The 21,909-nt window shown below is 42.8% G+C and overlaps 1 protein-coding gene across 1 annotated transcript in view; it reads left to right on the top strand.

The window, feature by feature from the left end:
• atp10d (ATPase phospholipid transporting 10D) overlaps window positions 1–21,909 on the top strand; it is a 133,197-nt gene that overhangs the window by 5,715 nt on the left and 105,573 nt on the right. Inside the window, exons 2-4 of the mRNA XM_080751388.1 lie at window positions 15,066–15,495; window positions 17,002–17,123; window positions 17,674–17,746. Coding sequence (XP_080607514.1) covers window positions 15,173–15,495; window positions 17,002–17,123; window positions 17,674–17,746 — 518 coding nt within the window. The 5' untranslated portion in view covers window positions 15,066–15,172. The remainder of the gene's footprint in view (window positions 1–15,065; window positions 15,496–17,001; window positions 17,124–17,673; window positions 17,747–21,909) is intronic.

The raw sequence follows: 21,909 nt of genomic DNA, 5'->3' as shown, positions 1-21,909 counted from the left end.
ATAATAGCAACACAAGGGGCCCAATGTGGCCCCCGGGTGCCCCTGGCTGACACAGGCACACCGTTGCTCCGATCCGCACTAAACTTGATTGCACAAACACCGTTCAGGGGTCGGCCATTATAATAGCAACACAAGGGGCCCCATGTGGCCCCCAGTGGCCCCTGGCTGCCACAGGCACACCGTTGCTCTGATCCACACTAAACTTGATTGTACAAACACCGTTCTGGGGGTCTGCCATTATAATAGCAACACCACAGGCCCCACGTGGCCCCCAGGGGCCCCTGGCTGCCACAGGCATACCGTTGCTCCGATCCACACTAAACTTGGCACAAACACCGTTCAGGGGTCTACCATTATAATAGCAACACAAGGGGCCCAATGTGGCCCCCGGGTGCCCCTGGCTGACACAGGCACACCGTTGCTCCGATCCGCACTAAACTTGATTGCACAAACACCGTTCAGGGGTCGGCCATTATAATAGCAACACAAGGGGCCCAATGTGGCCCCCAGGGGCCCCTGGCTGCCACAGGCATACCATTGCTCCGATCCACACTAAACTTGATTGAACAAACACCGTTCAGGGGTCGGCCATTATAATAGCAACACAAGGGGCCCAATGTGGCTCCCAGGGGCCCCTGCCTGCCACAGGCACACCGTTGCTCCAATCCACACTAAACTTGGCATAAACACTGTTCAGGGGTCTACCATGTTGGTGGTTTGCCACACCATGGGCCTGCAACATGATTTGCATAACATACAGACAATGTTTCTTAATTATACAAATTTAACCAGATATTGCAATTGTTGTATTGTTATTTTGTGTAATAATTAATCAAAACGTCCCAAAAAATCACGTTTATATTAATGTCCATTTTCCAAGTTTGCCAACATTTTAGCTCACTCCAAGGAGGCTATGCATATTTTACAAACCACTCATCCAATTGACTGTACATTTTGTGGTTCTTACATGTTTCTATTTTTTATTAATGAATTGCATTTGTTTTCTTAATGAAAATCTTGGCCGGATTTAAAAGGCATTTTTAGAATCGGCCCCAGGCCTAAATGGATTAATGCAGTGGTTCTCAACCTTTTCAGGACACAACCCCCTAAATTAATAATAATAGCAGATCTACATGCTCACAAGGATGTAGATTGGCTATTTTCACAATTTCCGCATAATATTTGTCAATTTGGCCAATGTTTAATTTAAACTGTCACTCTAGAGGTATTAGAAAGTACTTAAACTGTCACTTTAAAAATGTGTAGCTATACAAGTGATGACCATGGTAATCAAATGGCTATTCGCATAACAGGTTTACCAGGCAGGCAGTGAGTGGTGGGCTTGCACATACCCCCCTATTCATATGGATAGGCTACTTTAACACCTACTGTAGGTTTCCAGCGGTGACTGTATGTGCATTGTGCGTGTCTCAGGCTACCTGGCTCCATTACTGTGATAGATGAGATTTGTTCAAAGCAAACTTTTAGTTAGCACGCACACATCTAAAGGCGCTCGTGCATGTGACGTCAATAAATGACCGTCCGCCCTGAAAAGAAAACCCCAAAGCACCACTGGTAGCAGCTCTGCACAGTCATGTATGCTGATCAGCGTAGCTCCTATATACAGTATCACATGACCACATCATGACCATGACATCATGTACAGTACATATGAGTTTAAGTTAACTCCGACATACAGGAGTAGGCAGGCACCCAGGCACCATTTTTACCCTTGGGTAAAAATGCTAATTAAGTTCAAGCCTACAGATCATTTTGGTCACTTTATCATCTAATCAGGCTTTTATGAACACCCTGAACAGTTTTTAATATTTATATATTTGATGTAAATGTTATCTTTCCCCCCAGGCTCAGGGCCTCTCCACATACACACCCATTGTAACTTCAAACTTCATTAAAAACACACACTATTTTTTTCTGGTGACTCATACTACCCTCCTAATACGTGAGCAGGCCGTGTTTTCTCAATAACCCTTTTCATTTATTTTTAATAATTCTTTGGGAAAATTTGAAAAATTAAAATTATTACAAATAAATGAAAAATTGTATCGAAAAAAAACATGGCCTGCTCATGTATTAGGAGGGTAGTATGAGTCACCAGAAAAAAATATAATGGAGTTTGAAGTTACAATGGGTGTGTGTGGGGAGAGGCCCTGAGCCTGGGGAGGCAGACCCATGCAAGGCAGAGTTTTTTAAAATGGAATATCCCTTTAAATCCCGATACTGATTCTAGAATTATTCCTCTACACAGTATTACACAGTATAGGCAAAATTCTTGTGTTACGAATTGTGTGTACATCTTGTAGATCAGTGACTTCACTAGCCTTCAGATACAGTATATGACACCAAAGTAGCTTACTACAATTCTAAGGTCAAATTATTCTAAATAAGCTTGTGACCTTGACCTTTTATCACTGAACTGTACTGTCTGTACTGTACTGTCTGTACTTTTACTGTACTGTAAAAACAGTGCAGTAAAAGTTTGTTTATCGGTGATGACACTGATTGACAAATTGTAGCATTCCCTGTGGGATCATAAAGCACCAAATAGAGTGTCTCGTTTGGCTTGAATAAAGCATAGCCTTATTAGCATACTACCAAGGTTGTCCCGAATATGCCATTTCCTCATATGTGACACAATGTTACTATAGTCCGGCCAGTTTGTGCAGTATTTTGATGGAATCGCGCACTTTTTTGCCTGAAATGCTCGGACTACAATCAGTCTAACCTGCTTGATTCCTCCAGACTCAAATCTAATCCTCATCTCCTTGCTTGAGGGAGCAGGGATTTAAAGTTCCTTGAAGTACACAAGTTCCTTGAAGTACACAATAAAGAGGAGCTCAAGTGGGACACAACGCACGTGAGGATAAAGAATTTGCAACTATATTGCTTTTATCGCCTGAAGAGGTTCGGAGTCTAGGCTACTGCATCCTCAGGCTGGACTACAATAGCTCCATTGAGAGTGTTCTGTCACACCTGGATTCGCCCACGAGAATTATTAAAGTTATATCACTGGATTGATCCAGACAGACAAACAGTCTTTTAATTATATAAAAGAAAATAATGTGTGAATTAAATCAAACAAGCCACCTGTCCTGTTCTCTGATTGGCTGTAGCACGTCTCTACTCTCAGTGCTGTCACAACCCATGTTAGGCTTTTAGGTTATAGGACGGCAAAAGGATCATCTGGGCTAGCATGTTGCATTGTGAACCGGGCTTAAGAAATCTGTTATACAATCCGGGATGAGGTGCGTGTGTGCGCGTGTGCGTGGGTGCATCCGGCAGTGGTAGGTCACGTCAGACAGTGGGTAGGTAGGAGTCTATGGCATCTCAGTGATGTCATGATGACTCAGACATGCAACAAATCGGTCATATATCTGCACAAAAAGGGGTAAATTGCCCCCATTGATTACGGAAGGGTACTTTAGAAATCTGAAGATACCCTTACACTTAAACCTTATGCTGTATGTTTACTGTTCAGAGAGAAAGCAATGGTGCACAGTCATTTAGATAATCATCTGGGGACCCCCTCCCCAAAATAATTCCCTGACCCAGAGGTTGAGAACCACTGCTTTAACTAACCAGAACAAAAAAATAAGCCATGTGCATAGATTACACAGATTATGAGTTCCATTTGGTTCCATTTGTATATAGTCACTAGTAAGACTACCCTAAGCATAAAGTAACACGTAGGATTTACTTTCACACATATTCACAGTATTTAAAGCCTTGCCTTGTACAGACTGCATACAAACAAACCAACTGACTGTGGGGGGAGGGGCAGCTTCTCACTCACACAGTTTTGAGTGAGTGCAGTGAGGGAGATGGGGGATGGGGGATGGGCAGGCAGCACAGGTGAATTTGATCAGTGGCTGATTGCATTGCAAGCTAGTAATCAGCAAGTGGGCTACAGTGGAAAGAATGAGTGAAAGGGTTTCCCTGCACAAGGTGAAAATGTATAGGCTATTATGTATAGTTTATCTTTGAAAAGAGTGGAGGAGAGCTTAACTCAAATTGGTTAACAATCGGCAGACAAACAGGCAGGCAGGCAGACAGGCAGGCAGATAGACAGACAGACAGACAGACAGACAGACAGACAGACAGACAGAGAGACAGACAGACAGACAGACAGACAGACAGACAGACAGACAGACAGACAGACAGACAGACAGACAGACAGACAGACAGACAGACAGACAGACAGACAGACAGATAATGTTAATTTAACCTTGCATCATGAGACTTAGTGTTCATTTGGTTCCATTTGTACTGTCAGAGCAGTGTAGATGTTGTTGACTAAAACTATGACGAAAAGTATTTGTCGATTGCATTTCTTTCACTGACAAAAACTAAATAAAAACTAAGCTGTGATGACTAAAACTAAGACTAATTATATTGACAATTTCGTCAACAAAATCAAAACTAGACTAAAACGTTAGGGAGGGACTAGTGGAGTAGAGAGTCATTTTATGTTTGGTTGTTCTCAAGTGTTGCGTGCTGAAAATAGCAGATCTACAAGCTCACAACGTGTCGCGCAACGCGTTGTGAGCTTGTAGATCTGCTATTTTCAGCACACAACCAAGTGTAAAATCACTCATTACGATGCCATCAAGGCCTGCCAAAATACATTTTAGTTGACTAAATGAACTGTAGATTTAGTCGCCTAAAAATGTATGATATTTAGTCGACTAAAATTAGACTAAAACTAAAACTCTTCAGGTCACTAAATTATGACTAAAATTAAATGACATTTTATTCAAAACTAAATCAAAATTTGTTGTCAAAAACAACAGTGTCAGAGTCCCTGGGCCTGAACAGTGGTTCTCAAAGTGGATTCCAACCTGGAATTCACTTTGAGAACCACTGTGTGAACAGAATATGAACATTTTTACATAACAGCATGGTAGCAATATCAGAATAATGATAGTTGACAAAGTAACCATCTTGGTGGTGCCGGTGGTGATAACATTAATATCCAAAGAAAACATTTGCCTTGTCATGGCATGTTCGGGGACATCATGAGCATTTAGCAATACAAAAGATTTGCATTCATTCAACCTTTATTTAATTTCTCGAAAAGATCAATTGAGGGAGATCCTCATTTACTACTTTATTGAAAATAGATGTTTTGATTTATGTAAATGTGGGGGTTTCTGGACTAACGCTGGTATTAAACATAATTCTGGAAAAAGTAGCCTATTTATACATTTGCAGGCAACTGAATAATGGGGATGCAGTAACGCACTGTAGCTTATGAGATACTGCAAATCAATTATCAAATTATAATTGCCATAATTATTCCTTGCAGCTACAAAAATGATGTCATACAACATGTAACTCAACATTAAAGTAGGGCTGGGTGATAAATCTCAGACCTGACTTTCTTTTTTTTTAAGATTAGTTTTTTGGGCTTTTTATGCCTTTATTTGTTAGGATAGTAGACAGACAGGAAATGGGGAGAGAGATGGGGAATGACATGTGGCAAAGGTCGTCCGGATCGGGAATCGAACCGGCGACCTGCATACCTAGACTTGTGGATCTGCTATATTTTAAAGATTCACTTAATTTTTCTTCCTGTGCATTTACCCGCTGGAAAAAACAATGTCATTGCTTAATTGCAGTGCACTTAAAACTGACCCAAAAACAACAAATGTATCGATAATTTATACCTACAATCGACAGGCTGCAGTCTAAGGCAGATTTTGGTTTCGGAAAATGATTTGAAAAATGCTCCCTTCAAATGTTCTGGGTAGCTATAATCACTGTAGCAGGTCCCCCAGCAGAAACGTTTCACCATGGCCGTAATAATGTAATATAAATGTTTTTGATATTAATTTGCCTATATACCAGTAAGACTCCCTAATCGGGTCACATTTATGATCGGCTACTTTTGACTATTTTCCCATATTTTTTTTCCAGGGGGTCCGTGGGGAGCCCTGGCGGTGGCTGGGCCCCTGGGTACCCCCTGGGTGCTGGCCCCGTCTCTCCCGGTCGATGGGGGGCCAAGGTACGGGCTTTTTAGCGGGTTATGGGAGCCAACTTTGGGTGGAAGTGTTTTGCTACGCTGTCGTCCAATCCTCACAGTTAGGGAGAGGGCTTTGCGACAGATCAATCATGCAGTAATCATGCAGATCTACAAGCTCGCAGAACGAAGCATTGTGAGCTTGTAGATCGTCTATTTTTTGGCAAAGAGATTTGGTAGAGAGTGAAAAACTACTGTATCAAGTACATATATTATGTACCTTTTACCAATTATAGAGGGTTTAAATAGTACTGGATATGCAGCTCGGCAAATAAAAGGTGAATTGATCCCAGTGTATGACAGAGGATGATATCACGATAAATTAAATCTCCACAATATGATTATTGTGAGTGTTTTTTATCACGATAAACGATAATATCGTATATTGTCCCATCCCTACGGTCTGAGGTGCTTTGGTGGTCTTCCCCGAATTTTGTCTGATTACAGCGGGGCAGGGCTACATTCCTGTGTCCTACAAAAAATAAATGTTGAACCTTGTTCATGATTGGTGTGTTTTTCAGCTATAGTTTTTGGTCTTATAACCCTTCCAGTAAATCTCTTATGAAAATCTCTAAAGAAGTCAAGAATGACAGACGAGCTGTAAAGTTAACTTCACAAAGCTTAAGTCTATTGACCCCTCAGTCATGACATTTTCAATGTCCCCCTTCGACCAAGATGGATGAAAATGCTAGTTTGTTCACTGCAGAACTTTATTAACAGTAGCTCAACATTGAAGATGTTGAAATCACATCTCTCAGCCTGTTCTCAGGCCTGCTAAGTCACACACAGTAGTCATATTGCATTGAATTGTAGTTTACCATCTCAGTGGCACCAACAACACTTAGTTAGTGAGCTTTGTATCGATGTCATTCCAGTCCTGCATGTTTACTGGCTTATATTCCACTTGTATGGTTGATCCTGAGGGCAAGTCAGGTGTTGAAACAGTAACACACCACTGTAGGCAAGAGACATTGACCGAAGTGCTGTACATGGTGCATAAATGACAAACAGGCCTACCAGTAAGACTCCCTAATCGGGAGATAAGCGACCGTCAGGTCACATGTATACACAAAGACGGATGTAACTGGCATTGGTTCCTAGTTGTGTGGACAATGTATAGTTTTGGTTGGCTCAGAGAATGTGGGGTGTACCGATTTTCGTGATTTTAGGGCAAAATTTGTAGGAGCAGTGTCAAAAAATGTGTTTGAAAAAATCGGCCTGATGGGGGCGCTATATGGGACAGATCCATGTTGATGACATGAGTGTAGACATACTGTGTAGCGATTTGCGCAGGAAAATTAAGGAACATTAAAAGCCAGCGAAAAAACAAATGTGTCTTAGGAAGAGATTTAAAAACATCAATAGAATGCCTTGTTTGTGTTTAGCTATGTCACATTTAATCACATTTGACCCTTAAATACCCTGCAGTGACATATTTTCATGTGTTTAATTGCAGCTGTCCTGTTAATGTAGTTAGTCCTGTTAATTCACATGGGCGGAGCTTAGAACCTAATTATCTAATGTCCTCCTAATGTAGGATTTTGTCAGATTGTTAAAACTTGAGTTGTGTTGAGTTTATTCAACTTTTGAAGTGAAATATGTGTTCTATGGCTCAAAATAGATTTTTTGACATGCTCCACATATTAGTAAAGCAAGTGGAAAGTGGTGTCCTGCTAATGTTGTAAACCGCAGGTTTGAGCTAAAGGGTCCTGCTAAACCACATCTACCAGTATAGGTGTGTGTGTGTGTGTGTGTGTGTGTGTGTGTGTGTGTGTGTGTATTGCAGTTGAAAACAGCGCCCCTCCCTTAACATGTGTGGTCATAAAAGGTACTTCACCACATTCTTGAGGCTACATACGGACCCACATAGACGGGGCTACATACGGACCCACATAGACGGATACACACACGGCCACGTATAGGGAGCTCCACACAGCTCCAAAAAGAAGTTAGAATACAGAGATAACAGGTGTATGCCCGTGGTGTGAGTGTGGAAATATAGTGTCCCTCTCCATCATCATCATCAAAGTTGCTCTCACCTGATTAGGGCTGTCACGATTATGACGTTTTACATGACAATTAATTGTCACTCAAATAATTGCGATTAACAATTTAATTTTGTTTTTTGAAAATGTTTGAAAATATATTCACTTTTTTTCAACATGTAAACGATTATGACGATTATGTCAAATAATTGCGATTAGACAATGATGTAATAATTGTGACAGGCCTACCCCTGATCTACATACATTAATATATACTGTACATAGTGTGCAGTATCATGAAGTGGTAACACTGGCCACATAGCAGCAAGGGCATATGAACATGAGATAATGTGGAGAAAATAAATAGAAAAGTAGCACACATTGGCAGGTCCATAAGGCAGAAAGTTCACAGTTAAAAATCCACATGGCCACAAGGCATAGATTAATATCAACATATTGCTCTGCCCTACTTTGAAAAGTCATAACTTTTTAAAATGCAGTACCGGCTTAACTTGGCAGACAAGACCTTCTGCCTCCTACAGCTACAGAATGAGATTATTTTATGTTTCTATAGGATGTACAGTATGCCCTGATAACTGATAAGTTTAGCTCTGTAAGGGGCTAATAATGTTGCCCTCCTCCAGCTATGTGACAGGCCTGTGAGAGGCTCTCTTCAAACACTCGTGACATCTCTCTTAGCTGGAGTGCAAATTAAGTCAAACACAAGACTTCTCCCAGGCAACCTCAACAACAGTGGACCCCCAGACCAGTAGCTTCTCAGACATTTTCATGTCATGGACCCCCAAATCAATGCATGTGTTTGGCTGCGGACCCCCATCTGGCAAGATTTTGTGCCAATTTTGTGTTGTGAAAATTAGTTGAAAATGTTTCAATTTCTTTGTGGTAAAACCTAGTTTCATGCTGTATTTACACATTTAGCTGGGCACAAAATTCCACAAGCTCACAACGTGTTGCGCAGCCTGCCTATTTTTCCCCCAATCAGCTTACAATGAATCATTGAGTGCTCAAGACAAGTGCTTAAACAGTCAGCTACAGATCAGCCTGATATGAAAGTACCTAGAATGTTGTCTCAAAAGTGTGTGTGTGTGTGCGTGTGTGTGTTATAACCACAGAATGACACACATCTACTTCCTTTTGACAGGTTATACACTGACGTCTACAATGGCACGTGTCAGACCTCTAGAAAACATAGGTGTCTACGGTTTATTTAACCCATTTAGGCCTAGAATTATTGAATGCTTTAACCAGTGAAAAATAGCAGATATACAAGCTCATAGCACAGCACCGAGTGCCACGCTGCGAGCTTGTAGATCTGCTATTTTTGAAAAAAATCTTTGAATATATCGTATTTTCAAAGCTTTTGTAACTCAAATTTTGCTTCTGGGGGGTCCCTGGAACTAAATATTTGGAGATGTGGGTCCGTGGCCAAATACATATAATTTTGGGGGTCCTTCACATGAAAAGGTTTGAGAACCACTGGCACTGACATACTGTAGTAGTCTCTCAAGAACAGACTAACTGAGCTCCAGTTGAAGTGAAAAGGACCTTTTCTTTGACGATGGCTGGCCTGATTGCTGACATAGAAACAAAGGTTTTTCAAAAAATCTTAGAAGGATTCAAAAAACACTTATAGCATCAAAAGGGTCAAAATTCTAATTTTCACGATTTTTCAAAAATAGCAGATCTACAAGCTCGCAGCGAGCTTGTATATCTGCTATTTTTCAATAGTTATTTTTCAATAGTTAGCCTTTATTGAAATACTACTGTATGTTGAAATTGATATCAAATGGGGGTCCTTGACCTTGAAATTAAAAGGGTTGGATGAGAAACATTGCTATAGAATCTCTAGACAAGAGAGATAAAGACTTTTTTATTTCTCCACAATGTGCCTTTAGAAATGGAAAGAAACCTTCCGGCTCTCCAGCTTTCATAAGTGCGTGTGTGTGTCAGTGCTGTAAGTAACTCATTTTCCACAAGTGGTCCGGGGACCACCAGTGGTCCTTGAGGGGGTCCCAGGTGGTCCCCAGCTAAATGATGGAGAGTTGGTAACCAAATGGACCCTTAAATATATTTAACTCTTGAGAGCGTACAATGAAACCAAAAGAAGTCTACACAATTAGAGAATGTAGAAGAATTTATAGTTTGATCAACACTGGCCTGTTATCACTCCTAGGGTACCACATCAATACAGCATGGAACTGTGGACAAAATATCACACAACGATAACAACATACTGTATTCTATGGTTCTGAGAGGCTAAATCTCATCAAATGGAGGTCGGTGGCTCAAATGCACCAACAAATAATGGGTGGGCCTTGACATGAGACGGTTGAAAACCACTGAAGTCATGGATCATGTTTCACTGGAAGAAGTGTGTCAGTGTTATGATGAAGACACTTCCCCATTCCTCCTCTGTCCCCAGGCTGTCATAGAATAGACCCTGTACTGTCTGTGTAGCATGAGGCCTGCTTCCCACTGCTGTACTGTCTGTGTAGCATGAGGCCTGCTTCCCACTGCTGTTGTAACCGCTTACGAAAGCAGAACCACAGCCATGGCATCATGTGCTCTCACTCTTTCACTATTGGTTTATTGATTTAGTATTAGTTGGCTTAGGTTGGAATTGGTCGATGTAGAGCAGTTGGGTTTCAAATGTTTTGTCAGGCAAGTCAACCTCTCATGTCACAGAAACTGTGTCACGGCTAAGATAGTCGATCTGCAATGTGACCTGATGCATTGTACGGCGGTAGATCTGCTATGTCAGGGGTGGGCAACTTTGATGATGGCGAGGGCCACTATATTTCCACCTTCACTCCAGAGGGCCACATTGCATATTGCCAAGTCCTACTTTGTCATTCTAGTATCTCATACAAAAGAAGCAAAAATAGCAGATCTACAAGCTCAAAACGCATCACAGCGCGATGCGTTTTGAGCTTGTAGATCGCCTATTTTTTGCTTCTTTTGAATTGGAATCCTGAAATGTAACATTCTGATTTCATTTCAAACGCATTTAGTTATATACTCATGTTAACTTACTCTGAACCTAAATACAAATACACTGGACATAAAAAGAAAATACATTTTAGTACTACTATACTAGTCATTAAGCTACTAATAGACTGACGGAATTAAAGCAGGTCATGTTTAGAATTGTAACAGCTGAAATCAATTATAATAAGTATTCCGGTATTAACCTGCGGGCCGCATTAAGTAATGGTGGGGGCCGCATGTGGCCCCCGGGCCGCCAGTTGCCCATTTATGTGCTATGTAGTCAAATATCCTTTGCCCCCTGATAGGGCTCTCACGACTATGACATTCTACATGACGATTAATTGTCACTCAAACAATTGCGGTTGATGATTTAATTGTGTTTTTGTTGTTCAATTAGATTTCTCTTTGGCTTGTAGACGTTGAAGTTGCACATGGCAGATATGACGCTTAACCTAAATATACAATGAAATGACTGAAATATTTGACAACTTAAAAAAGATTGATAGTGGAAAATAGCCGATCTATAAGCTCACAAATTACGTCACATCACAACGTGTTGTGAGCTTGCAGGCGGCTATTTCCACTATTTTTGAAAATGTTTGAAAATATATATTAACATTTTTCAACATGGAGACGATTGTGACAAAAATAATTGCGATTTTCTCAAAAGTTGTGACAGCACTACCCCCTGACCAAAAAGGATGGTCATTTTGTAGTGACACCAGGTTCATAGGTTGTTACATATCGGGGCGACATAGCTCAGGGGTAGAGAAACCGTTATTAGAGCACGAAGGGTTCCCGAAGGGTTCCCAGTTCGAATCCGGGCTCCCCCTGAGTTAATGTCGAAGAGTCCTTGAGCAAGACTCTGAACCCCTAGTTGCTCCCGGTGAGCAGGTTGGTGCCTTGCATGGTTTCCTCTGCCATCGGTGTATGAATGTGTGTGTGAATGGGTGAATGTAATGCACAATCTATGTAAAGCACTTTGGATAAAGCGCTATATAAATGCACCATGTACCATTTACATAAAAAAAAGGCATTAAAAAAAAGTAATTGATAACTTCTAGTTGTATATACTACAACAATAATAATGGTCTTGTGTCAGGGCCTCGGTACACGGCGTGACAGCCACTGCTACTACAGACACACAGGAAACCAGGGCCAGAGAAGGAGGAAAGAGAGACTGCTGCTGTGGTCAATGAAAAACACTCCAAGAAAACTCACCCTGTGAGTGCGGACTGTTTCTATAGAGAAAGAGGAAAGGGAGACTGCTTGCTGCTGTGGTCAATGAAAAACACTCCAAGAAAACTCACCCTGTGAGTGCAAACTGTTTCTATAGAGAAAGAGGAAAGACACGATGCAACACGAGACGAGGGTTGGACTCCAATCTGTGTCCTCACAGAGGGAGTCTCTTGTCTCTCCTGAAAGCACTGTCTCGTGGGGAAGTGAAAGCCACCTCAGATTGTACCATTGACTGGTGATTCACACACAACTGACACAAGGAATTAACAAGCAGACTTGGTGGATTGCAGAGGAATTTGAATAAGAGAAAATGTGTTCAGAATTCCCCGCGAGATTGATTGATTGATTGATTGAAGTATTTATTAGTGGTTTGCATAGAAAAGGTACAGTTTCATGACATTACAGTTCATTGGTACAAGGTCAACTAAAAGGATACACTCAGGAAAGCACAAAGCTTATTAACTCATTGAGTGCCTATCCCGAATTAGTTCGGGATATATTATCGCATACCAGAGTGCCTATCCCGAACATGTTCGGGATATAAAAAAAAAAAGAAAAAAAAAAAAAAAAAGTAGCTGTCACCTGTAAGTGTTTTTTCAGAGTGCTTTTAAAGGAAGGTAGGGATTTACACTCCTTTAACCCTGCAAGACCCGAATTAATTTCTACTGGCCAAAAAAAGAAAAAGAAAAAAAAAATAAATCAGATGGTGTTGTAGGAATCCTAATCACAGGAAAATGTCATGTTAAAAAATGTATAATGTTTTTGTAAGGTTTTATAGCCATAAATCATGCTCTAATTTGCATTTTGGGGATATCTTTCACAATAATAACATATGTACATGTTCTAGACATTCTAATGATGGCCAAAACAAATATTACAGGCATTTTACTTATGTTTTAGTGAGGAATAGCTTCGGTTAAAAAGTGAGATGTTGTTCTTCCAGACGCTGGAATTTCAACTTCTCTGGGAGGTGTGAATGTCAGCCTCTGTGGGGGGTATTTATATGCAAATATCCTGGCCAATGGCATTGTAATACTAAACAATAGGATTTAATGGTGATGTTAATGTGAAAAAAGAATAGGAAAACTAATTATAACATTTTTAAAAAAATGATTAAAACAATGTTGCCAAAAAGCAACAAGGCCTTAAGCCTTGCAGGGTTAAGGCCTTCGGTAGGGCGTTCCACATTATTGTGGTGTAGCAACGAATGTGACCCTTTATTTGAGCTGAATCTGGGTTGAACATGATCTGTGCAGCTGCCTCTAGTGTTGTAATTGTGGACATCCAAATATCCTACCGGAGCGGGGACTTGTCAAGTGTGCACACGTTGCAGTGTGTTTTGTAAACAGTGAGGATCTTACTGCCTGTGTGACCATGAGACCCAGCCTGCTCACTCAGCTCAGACTGTAGGAGCAGCACTGGAGTGGACATGGAGAAAAATTACCTTTTTGAAAACCCCACGCATAGAGATGGGACGATATGCGATAATATCGTTTATTGTGATAATAAACACTGAAGATCGTATCGTGGAGATTTAATTTATCGTGATATCATCCTCTGTCATGCACTGGGATCAATTCACCTTTTCTTTGCCGAGCTGCATAACCGGTACCACTTAAACCCTCTAGAATTGGTAAAAGGTACTTATAATATACGTACTTGATACTATCTTTTTTTCACTCTCTATCAAATGTCTTTGCAAAAAAATAGCCGATCTACAAGCTCACAACGCGCCACGTTGTGACGCGTTGTGACGCGTTGTGAGCTCCTAGATCTGCTATTTTTTGGCAAAAGTTCTGCCCCAGGATAATGGATTTTGATAATCGTGATAATATCGTAAATCCTGATTTCTTTTCTCACAATAAACGTGACATGAAATTTTCCTATCGTCCCATCCCTACCACGGCAGGCAGCGCTCCTGCAAAAATCTGGTCTCTATTCATTTCAGATATAACTGCCAATATTTTCTTGACCGCTTTCCTCTGTGGCATCCCTTGGGCATGTTGCTATTATGATGGGCAAAACACCTTCACAGATTTAAAAGAACTAGAGCAGTGCCCGTTGAGCCGGTGCAAGTTGGCATCGATGCAAATGAACGCATGCTCCACCCTGTTATGTAACACCCCTTATACAGGCTGTTGTCAGAGTAACCATTGTAAGCGTCTGTCTGTGTCCCTTTTGTTCGGAGGGTTCATGAGTCCTGTTAACTACGGGCATACAGAGATTCCATGCATTTATTGTAAGATGACAAACATTTAGTCAATGTTTTCAGGCCAAGGACCCCCTAGTTGAGAGAGAGATTCCATATACAGTAGTTTCATTGTTTGACAGTGAAATCATCAGTGTATTTTGGATTCATGTCAATTATTGTTTGTTTTCAGATATTTAACCACTTGAACTGTCAATACTTAATAAACCTGACCTTTGGTGATGTATTTAGTCTGCTCTTTTACCCCTCTACACCAAACCTCTTTGCCGAAAATAGCCGATCCACAAGCTCAAAACGCCTCGCAGCGCAAGGCGTTGTGAGCTTGTAGATCTGCTATTTTATTCAAGTTCTCTGAATATATGGACACTAGGGTTCAAGTAGTTAAGGTGAAAAAAAGGTTTCTACCACACAAGGATTTGGAGGAACCCCTGTTGAAGACCCTTGATTTAGACTATATATATATATATATTAACACAGAGCATTATGTGGTATTTGAAAGTCAACAAACATCCTTGCCCGGTCCTGCAGGTATAAAGACATCAGACATGACAATAATGCATGACGTATTCCCTTCCCTCTACAGGATGATGGCATCGTGAGCGTCCAGCCGGGGCCACAGCAGCAGCGGAGGGGAAGGGAAGGCCGGCCTCACAGCTCTGCTCTCACCTCCTCCCCGTGGTCCTCCCCAGCATGGAGCAGCTCCACTGGGTCCGCCACCGCTGCAGGCAGCTGCTAGCGGCCGACGTGGCCAGGGGATGGTACTCCAGCCCCCTCGGAGGAGACCCCCTGCCCGCCAAGGGCTCCCTGGAGCCCCAGGGAGGGCAGGGACAGGGCGGCGGCGGGGGCTCTCCCCAGAGGTTCGGGGCCAAGCGGAGGACGGTGGTGGCCCGACACGGACCCTACCAGGCGGACCACCACACCATCTCCAAGGGCTGCCTGGGCAACGGCATCCGCACCACCAAGTACAGCCTGCTCAGCTTCATCCCCATGAACCTCATCCAGCAGTTCCACAGGTTGGCAGGTTTACCTTTTCAGTTCTTAAACCTTGTCATGTCGAGGACCCCCAAATTTACACCCCCATTTGCAAAGATATTCCATTTAATTTCAAGGACCCCCAGTTTGACATGCATTAGGCTATGGACCCCCAGTGATGGCTGAGTGGTTAGTGTCCATACCTAGGACTCCGGAGACCCCAGAGGTCGCAGGTACGATCCCCCGCTCCAGCTATCACTGCTCCCCCCCTTGCGCTCCTTGTGGGCTGCCTCATAAGGGTTCAGCTGGGTTAAGCTGAAAAAAAGCAGCTGGGTTGGGCTGCGATACCCGAATTTCCCCCGCGGGAGGAGTAGGTAACTATCATATCATTATCATATCATATCATACCATTTAATGGCATTTCTATCTCTGATAGACCCCAATCTATTATTGTAAAATCAATGTTAATATAACTCAGAGAGTGTTGGTGTTGTCCAGGGTTAGGGTCTCATGTGGCCATACAACTATTACACAATCCCTGAATGCTATTATATATAGAGTCTGGAACAACAGCTCCCGAACAGCGAGTAATGGAAGCTGACATTTCCGTTCACAAAACTATATTTTAAAATATCATTTCTGATAAGCAGCAAGCTATGTATGCTTAGATATTTTTGAGCGGTGGTAAACCGCTCCATAGAGTGGCTGTGCGTGTGTCTGTAGCCTTTTTCCTCAGCGTTTTGCCATAGTAAAACGTGTGTGTGTAGCATAGCCTGTACATCCTAGACCTAAATCCTAGTCTGAAGACGTTATGCAAGCACGACCACCGCTCACTTCACATTGGGTGTGATTTTTTAAAAACTTTAGGATATATGTGCGCAAATATAAAAATGAAACAGAAGTGGGGAGGGCTTCACATCTGCGTTATAGCTTCTCATGCCAGAAACTCATCATAAGACTTCCGTTGCCACTTCTGGCCACGCGAGACTGTCCAGGGACTAATAAGCCGGTTTTCCACAGGCCCAACTCCACACCACTCCACACCACACCGCCCACTTGTGTCAGGTTTTCCACTACAAGGAACTGGGTAGAGTGGTGTGAAAGTGGTACTTAACGGGGTACTAAAACAGCTCCACTCTCGAGTGGGTCCGGCCTAGGCCAAGTGAGGCCAAATCAGTGACGTATACACGCTGCTGATACTGATTGGTCAGTCTCACGGCTAAGCTGTGTCTTTCAACACAACAACTTGAGACAGATTTTAGTATGCAGTCACGGCTGCAAATCAAATATAAAGGCAAATCCTGTTTGTTTTATATATCTGTTCATAAAAAGGTCGATTAGGGCAGAATTGTGTTCTCCAACCCTGCAGTTGAGATACCACGAAGCACCTGGGGGGTACTGTAGTGGAAAACCTACATAAAAAATGCGGTGCGGTGTCGTGCCGTGTCGTGTCGTGTAGTGTCGGGCTAAAAACTGGTATGGAAAACCGGCTTTAGATGAAGTTCTGGACCCAGGGACTAACAGACAGCTTGTTGTTTCTTGCACAGAGCGGCCAACCTGTACTTCCTGTTCCTGGTCCTGTTGAACTGGGTTCCTGTGGTGGAAGCCTTTCAGAAGGAGATCACCATGATCCCCCTGGCCGTGGTGCTCAGTGTCATCGCTGTTAAAGGTACTTTCAGTGATTGTATTTCATTCAAATAAAAATATAATTGGTACATTTTCCATTCATTCTCCTCACTAGAATGTGTGCTGACCATAAGCTGGAGACGTAGGCCCACCGATATTCAGTGATTGGGTCTAATAATCAAAACGAGAACATTATAATGGTGTAAAAGATCTATAAAAAAAAAAAAAACATTTCCACGCTGTAAGGCCAGTAAGGGACAAGATGACCCCCGGCCACTTTCATTATCACTGAATACACCTTTAATACACCTCAGTGTCATCGCTGTTAAAGGTAGCAAAACACACTTTCCCCTCACCTTTCTTCCCAATTTAGACAATTATTTCCTCGCCACACACAGGCCTGTCACAATTATTACATGCTGTAATCGTCCCTGGACGTGATAACGGGGCTGTGGCGCTGCACCGCGCTGCACCGCGGTAATCCTTATCACGTTCCTGTAGGTTTCTGGAATCCCAAGTGTTAAAATTATGTACAGTTTTATCACATGATGACGTGAATATTATCCAGCTGCGTGTTTCCCTGCCTTTTCCAGACGCCCTGGAGGACTACAGGCGATACCTGTTCGACAAGAAGGTCAACAACAACCTAGCGTGTGTTTATAGCGGGTGAGTACGACCACCAGATATTCTAAACGACCTAGCGTGTGTTTACAGCGGGTGAGTACGACCACCAGATATAACAACCTAGCGTGTGTTTACAGCGGGTGAGTACGACCACCAGTTATAACAACCTAGCGTGTGTTTACAGCGGGTGAGTACGACCACCAAGTATTCTAAACGTTCTGCGATTCTCTGCCAGTAATCATATTATTTGAGTGTTTTCCCGGACAAATGAGGAAATCACGTGGTGTTGATCCCCTTCCCCTATTCGCTTCTACTAGGACATGACTTACAGCAGGGGTCTTCAACAGGGGGTCCGGGACCCCTAGGGGGTCCTCCAAATCTTCGTGTGACTTTTTTTCTCCTTTTTATATTAACCACTTGAACCCTAACGTCCATATTTGGAGAACTTGAGACAAAAATCGCCGATCTACAAGTTCACAACACCTCGCAGTGCAAGGCGCTGTGAGCTTGTAGATCGGCTATTTTCAGCATAAAGGTTTGTGGTGGGGGGGAAAAGAGCAGACTAAGTACAGAGTTCAAAGGTCAAGTGTTGACGGTTCAAGTGGTCAATATCTGAAAACACAAATTGACATGAATCCAAAATACACTGATGATTGTGCTGTCAAACAATGAAACAATATATGGAATCTACAAAAAGGTTGTGGGGGTCCCTGCTTCATCTCTCTCTCAGCAAAAGGGGTCCTTGGCCTGAAAATGTTGAAGACCCCTGACTTACAGTATGTGGAGACAGGAGAATAGCTGGGCTGGCGCACATTGGATATCGTATTCACATTTTCATACTCCTGGACCTACAGTACAGTGTGGTCAATGGGGAACTTCTAAGCCAGTTAGTTTTGGAAAACATTTGTTGTATTTCTCAACTCAAGCCTTGTTACACAGGCCGACCGACGGCATTCTTTCTGTCCGTTTACTGAGCTGCATGCGTCACTTTAGAGAAATCCAAACTAAACACTTCAATATGATGGACGTTGTCGTGTAACAATCTATTCCCATTTTCCACCTCGCATCACCAGTCTTTGCACCACTTTGGTAGTTCAATGTAAACACTGCTGTCTTGTATCTCATGCCTGATTCATGATCAGCCGCGCTGTTATGGCTGTGTCGCATGCAGAACAGATCTCCAAGACTACAATTGGTAGCATCCACGCCACGTTGTAGGCTTGAGATCAGTATGATCAGTATCAGTATGATCAGTATGAAATGGGCGTGTACTTTGACAGTACAAGACCAAAAGAGCAGCTGTGACTGGTAGTGTTTATTTCTACTTGTACAGAGAGACGGACTGCTTGAGATGGCTAAAAATGTAATCTGATAGTAGTTTAGCAAGAGAAATGACACACTATCCAAAAGTATAAACAGGATATGTGACAGTGCTGGAAGCAGACCATTTAAAGATGGACAGCAAACTACAGTAGGCCTATGTGTTTATCTTACCTGGTCTCATAAAAGCAAACTGCACACGTTTTGGCTGCTTGCAACGCAACAAGTAATATAATTTTAAGAGCTGACACTTAACTCTGACAGTATACAAATGTAACCAAATGGACCCATTAGTTCTATTTGTACCCTGCCAGAGTTACAGGCTCCATTTAGAAGGAACCCCGACAGTCTCCTCGACCCCACTGGTAGAACCACTGGTTTGTCTGGTCATGTAAACCCACCATCTCAGCTAGGGTGGCTCTGAATTAGGGTCTGTGTGTCTGTCAAAATAGGGACGACAGGATGAAAGGATGACACATATATAATTTTAGGGGTACCGGTATATACAGTATATCATTGTCTCCACCAGCCGAAGGCTGAGGGGAGACTATGTTTTCCCCTCCGTCCGTCCGTCCGTGCGTGCGTCCGTCCGTGTGTCCGTGTGTCCGTCCGTGTGTGTGTCCTCGCAGTTTGTGTGCAGCTAATCTCAGTCACCGTTGGCCCGATCGCTGCCAAACTGAGCACACACACTCCCTGGATGCCAATCTAGAACCTCTGCCCCACATTTTTCAAATCAGCCTCATGGTGGCGCTATAACAGGCCGATTTGTGTGGCCTGGTTGTTACCAGCTAATCTCCGGCGCCGTTGGCCCGATCGCTGCCAAACTGAGCACACACACTCCCTGGATGCTAATTCAGAACCTCTGCCCCACATTTTTTAAATCAGCCTCATGGTGGCGCTATAACAGGCCGATTTGTGTGGCCTGGTGGAGACCTGTGCTCGGAAGAGCACTGCTTCTAGTTTGACTTGTTATTTCCTCCTTATTGGAACAAATATAACACTCACGGGTTCATTTGGTTAAATGGTAAACGGTGCATCTTATATAGCGCCTTTATCCAAGCCGCTTTACATAGATTGTGCATTACATTCACACACATTCACACACCGATGGCAGAGGAAACCATGCAAGGCACCAACCTGCTCACCGGGAGCAACTAGGGGTTCAGAGTCTTGCTCAAGGACTCTTCACACTAACTCTGGGGAAACCCGGGATCGAACTGGGAACCCTTCTGGTTCTCAAGCGGACGCTCTACCTCCTGAACCCCTGCCACCCCAGCTCCATTTATATTTCCATTTACACACTCTCAGACTTGAGAGCATCCTTGGAAACTAAAGCAGTTTGAGAACCACTGAAATAGAATATAGAATAGAATGCTCTGGGAATCATCCACAGCTGAGGGTCGGAGGTGCTGAGGGTCATTGACTTGTTCCTTTTCTTTCCTCTCTGTTTGTTCTCGACCATCCCCGTCTTTTCAAGGAAGTTGTAAATCGTTGAACTTTGAGTTTGTTTCTGTGACGAAGGTGTGTTGCCCGGTGGAGGAGTGGCCATCGTGTACAGTGGACCTTGAGCCATGTTAAAGCCCCTGGTCACTTCCACAGGACTCTAACAACCCTCTGTCTGCGCTCTGCCACTCTGGAACGTACAACTATTGATCATTTCCTTATCAATTATTCTATGGATTAACTTTTTGGATAAATCCAATCATCGAGAAGCGTGTTCTTTTTACTTTGTCAAGCAATGATTTTGTGCAGTTACAAATAGACGATCTACAAGCTCATACAAGTACAATGTGATGCGCTCTGAAACTGGAACCCTGGTGAAAATGGTGAGAAGGTTCCTGGACCTGAAGCTGATCGACTCGCTGGATTACAGGACTGAAACTATCCATTAGATTCATGGCCATTATTCTATTCCGTTACTTTTTTTATGTTAATCTAATAATTTAGGATAGTTTTTGTGTGGCAAGTGACATTAATTATTACGATTTTATTTGTCGCACACAAGTAGCGAACATAGCCAATCTACAAGCTCACAAAGTGTGGCATTGCGACACGCTGTGAGCTTGCAGAGGGAAAACAAATTGATTAGAGGGACATTTCAAGTTTCCTCCACAAAATCCCCCCCTCAAAAAAGTATTTAAATCGATTAATTTGATTATTGCCTTCACTCTGAGACATTAAGATATGTGGACCCCGTTCTTCTGAAATCCCATTTTGGGGAGGTGGGGGGGACGTGCGCCGCGGACTCAATGAACTAGTGTTGTAGTACTTGAGTCAATGACTCGTCTCGAGTCAGGACTCAAGTCCAAACTTTCATTGACTCGGTCTCGGACTAAGGGACTCGGGGCTCCTCCCCCACCGAGTCCACTGGAGTCAAGAGTCAAGACGATGCAATGAAATAATTGTATTTTACCCATATTATGAGGAGCCCATTAATTCACATTAACATCATAAGAGCGTCTGGTGCTTTTCATTGATGAATTACTAGATGATGTGTTTAAATGGTTTAGTAAGAAAACCCATAGTTTTTATTTATTTTATCTGACCCCCTCCCATACTCGGTCTGGACTCGGACTCCCTTGGACTTGGACACTAAATCAGAACACTTTATTTTAACCCATTTAGGCCTAGAATTATTGAATGCTTTAACCAGTGAAAAACAGCAGATATACAAGCTCACAGCGCGGCACCGAGTGCCGCGCTGCGAGCTTGTAGATCTGCTATTTTTGAAAAAGTCGTAAATCGTAAAGTAAAAAGTCGTAAAAAACTCGCCCACCCCTCTCGGACTTGGTCTTGACTTGGACTCGGCTTTAGGTGGACTCCACTACAACACTGCCATGCACAGCCTGGAGCGCATGCCGGTGGGACGTCACCACCCCCCCAAC

Source organism: Nannobrachium achirus (assembly GCF_963921795.1).
Source record: "Nannobrachium achirus genome assembly, chromosome: 20".
Classification (NCBI taxonomy): Eukaryota; Metazoa; Chordata; class Actinopteri; order Myctophiformes; family Myctophidae; genus Nannobrachium; species Nannobrachium achirus.
Note: the sequence above shows the minus strand (reverse complement) of the source record. Positions and strands in the feature narration are given on the sequence as shown.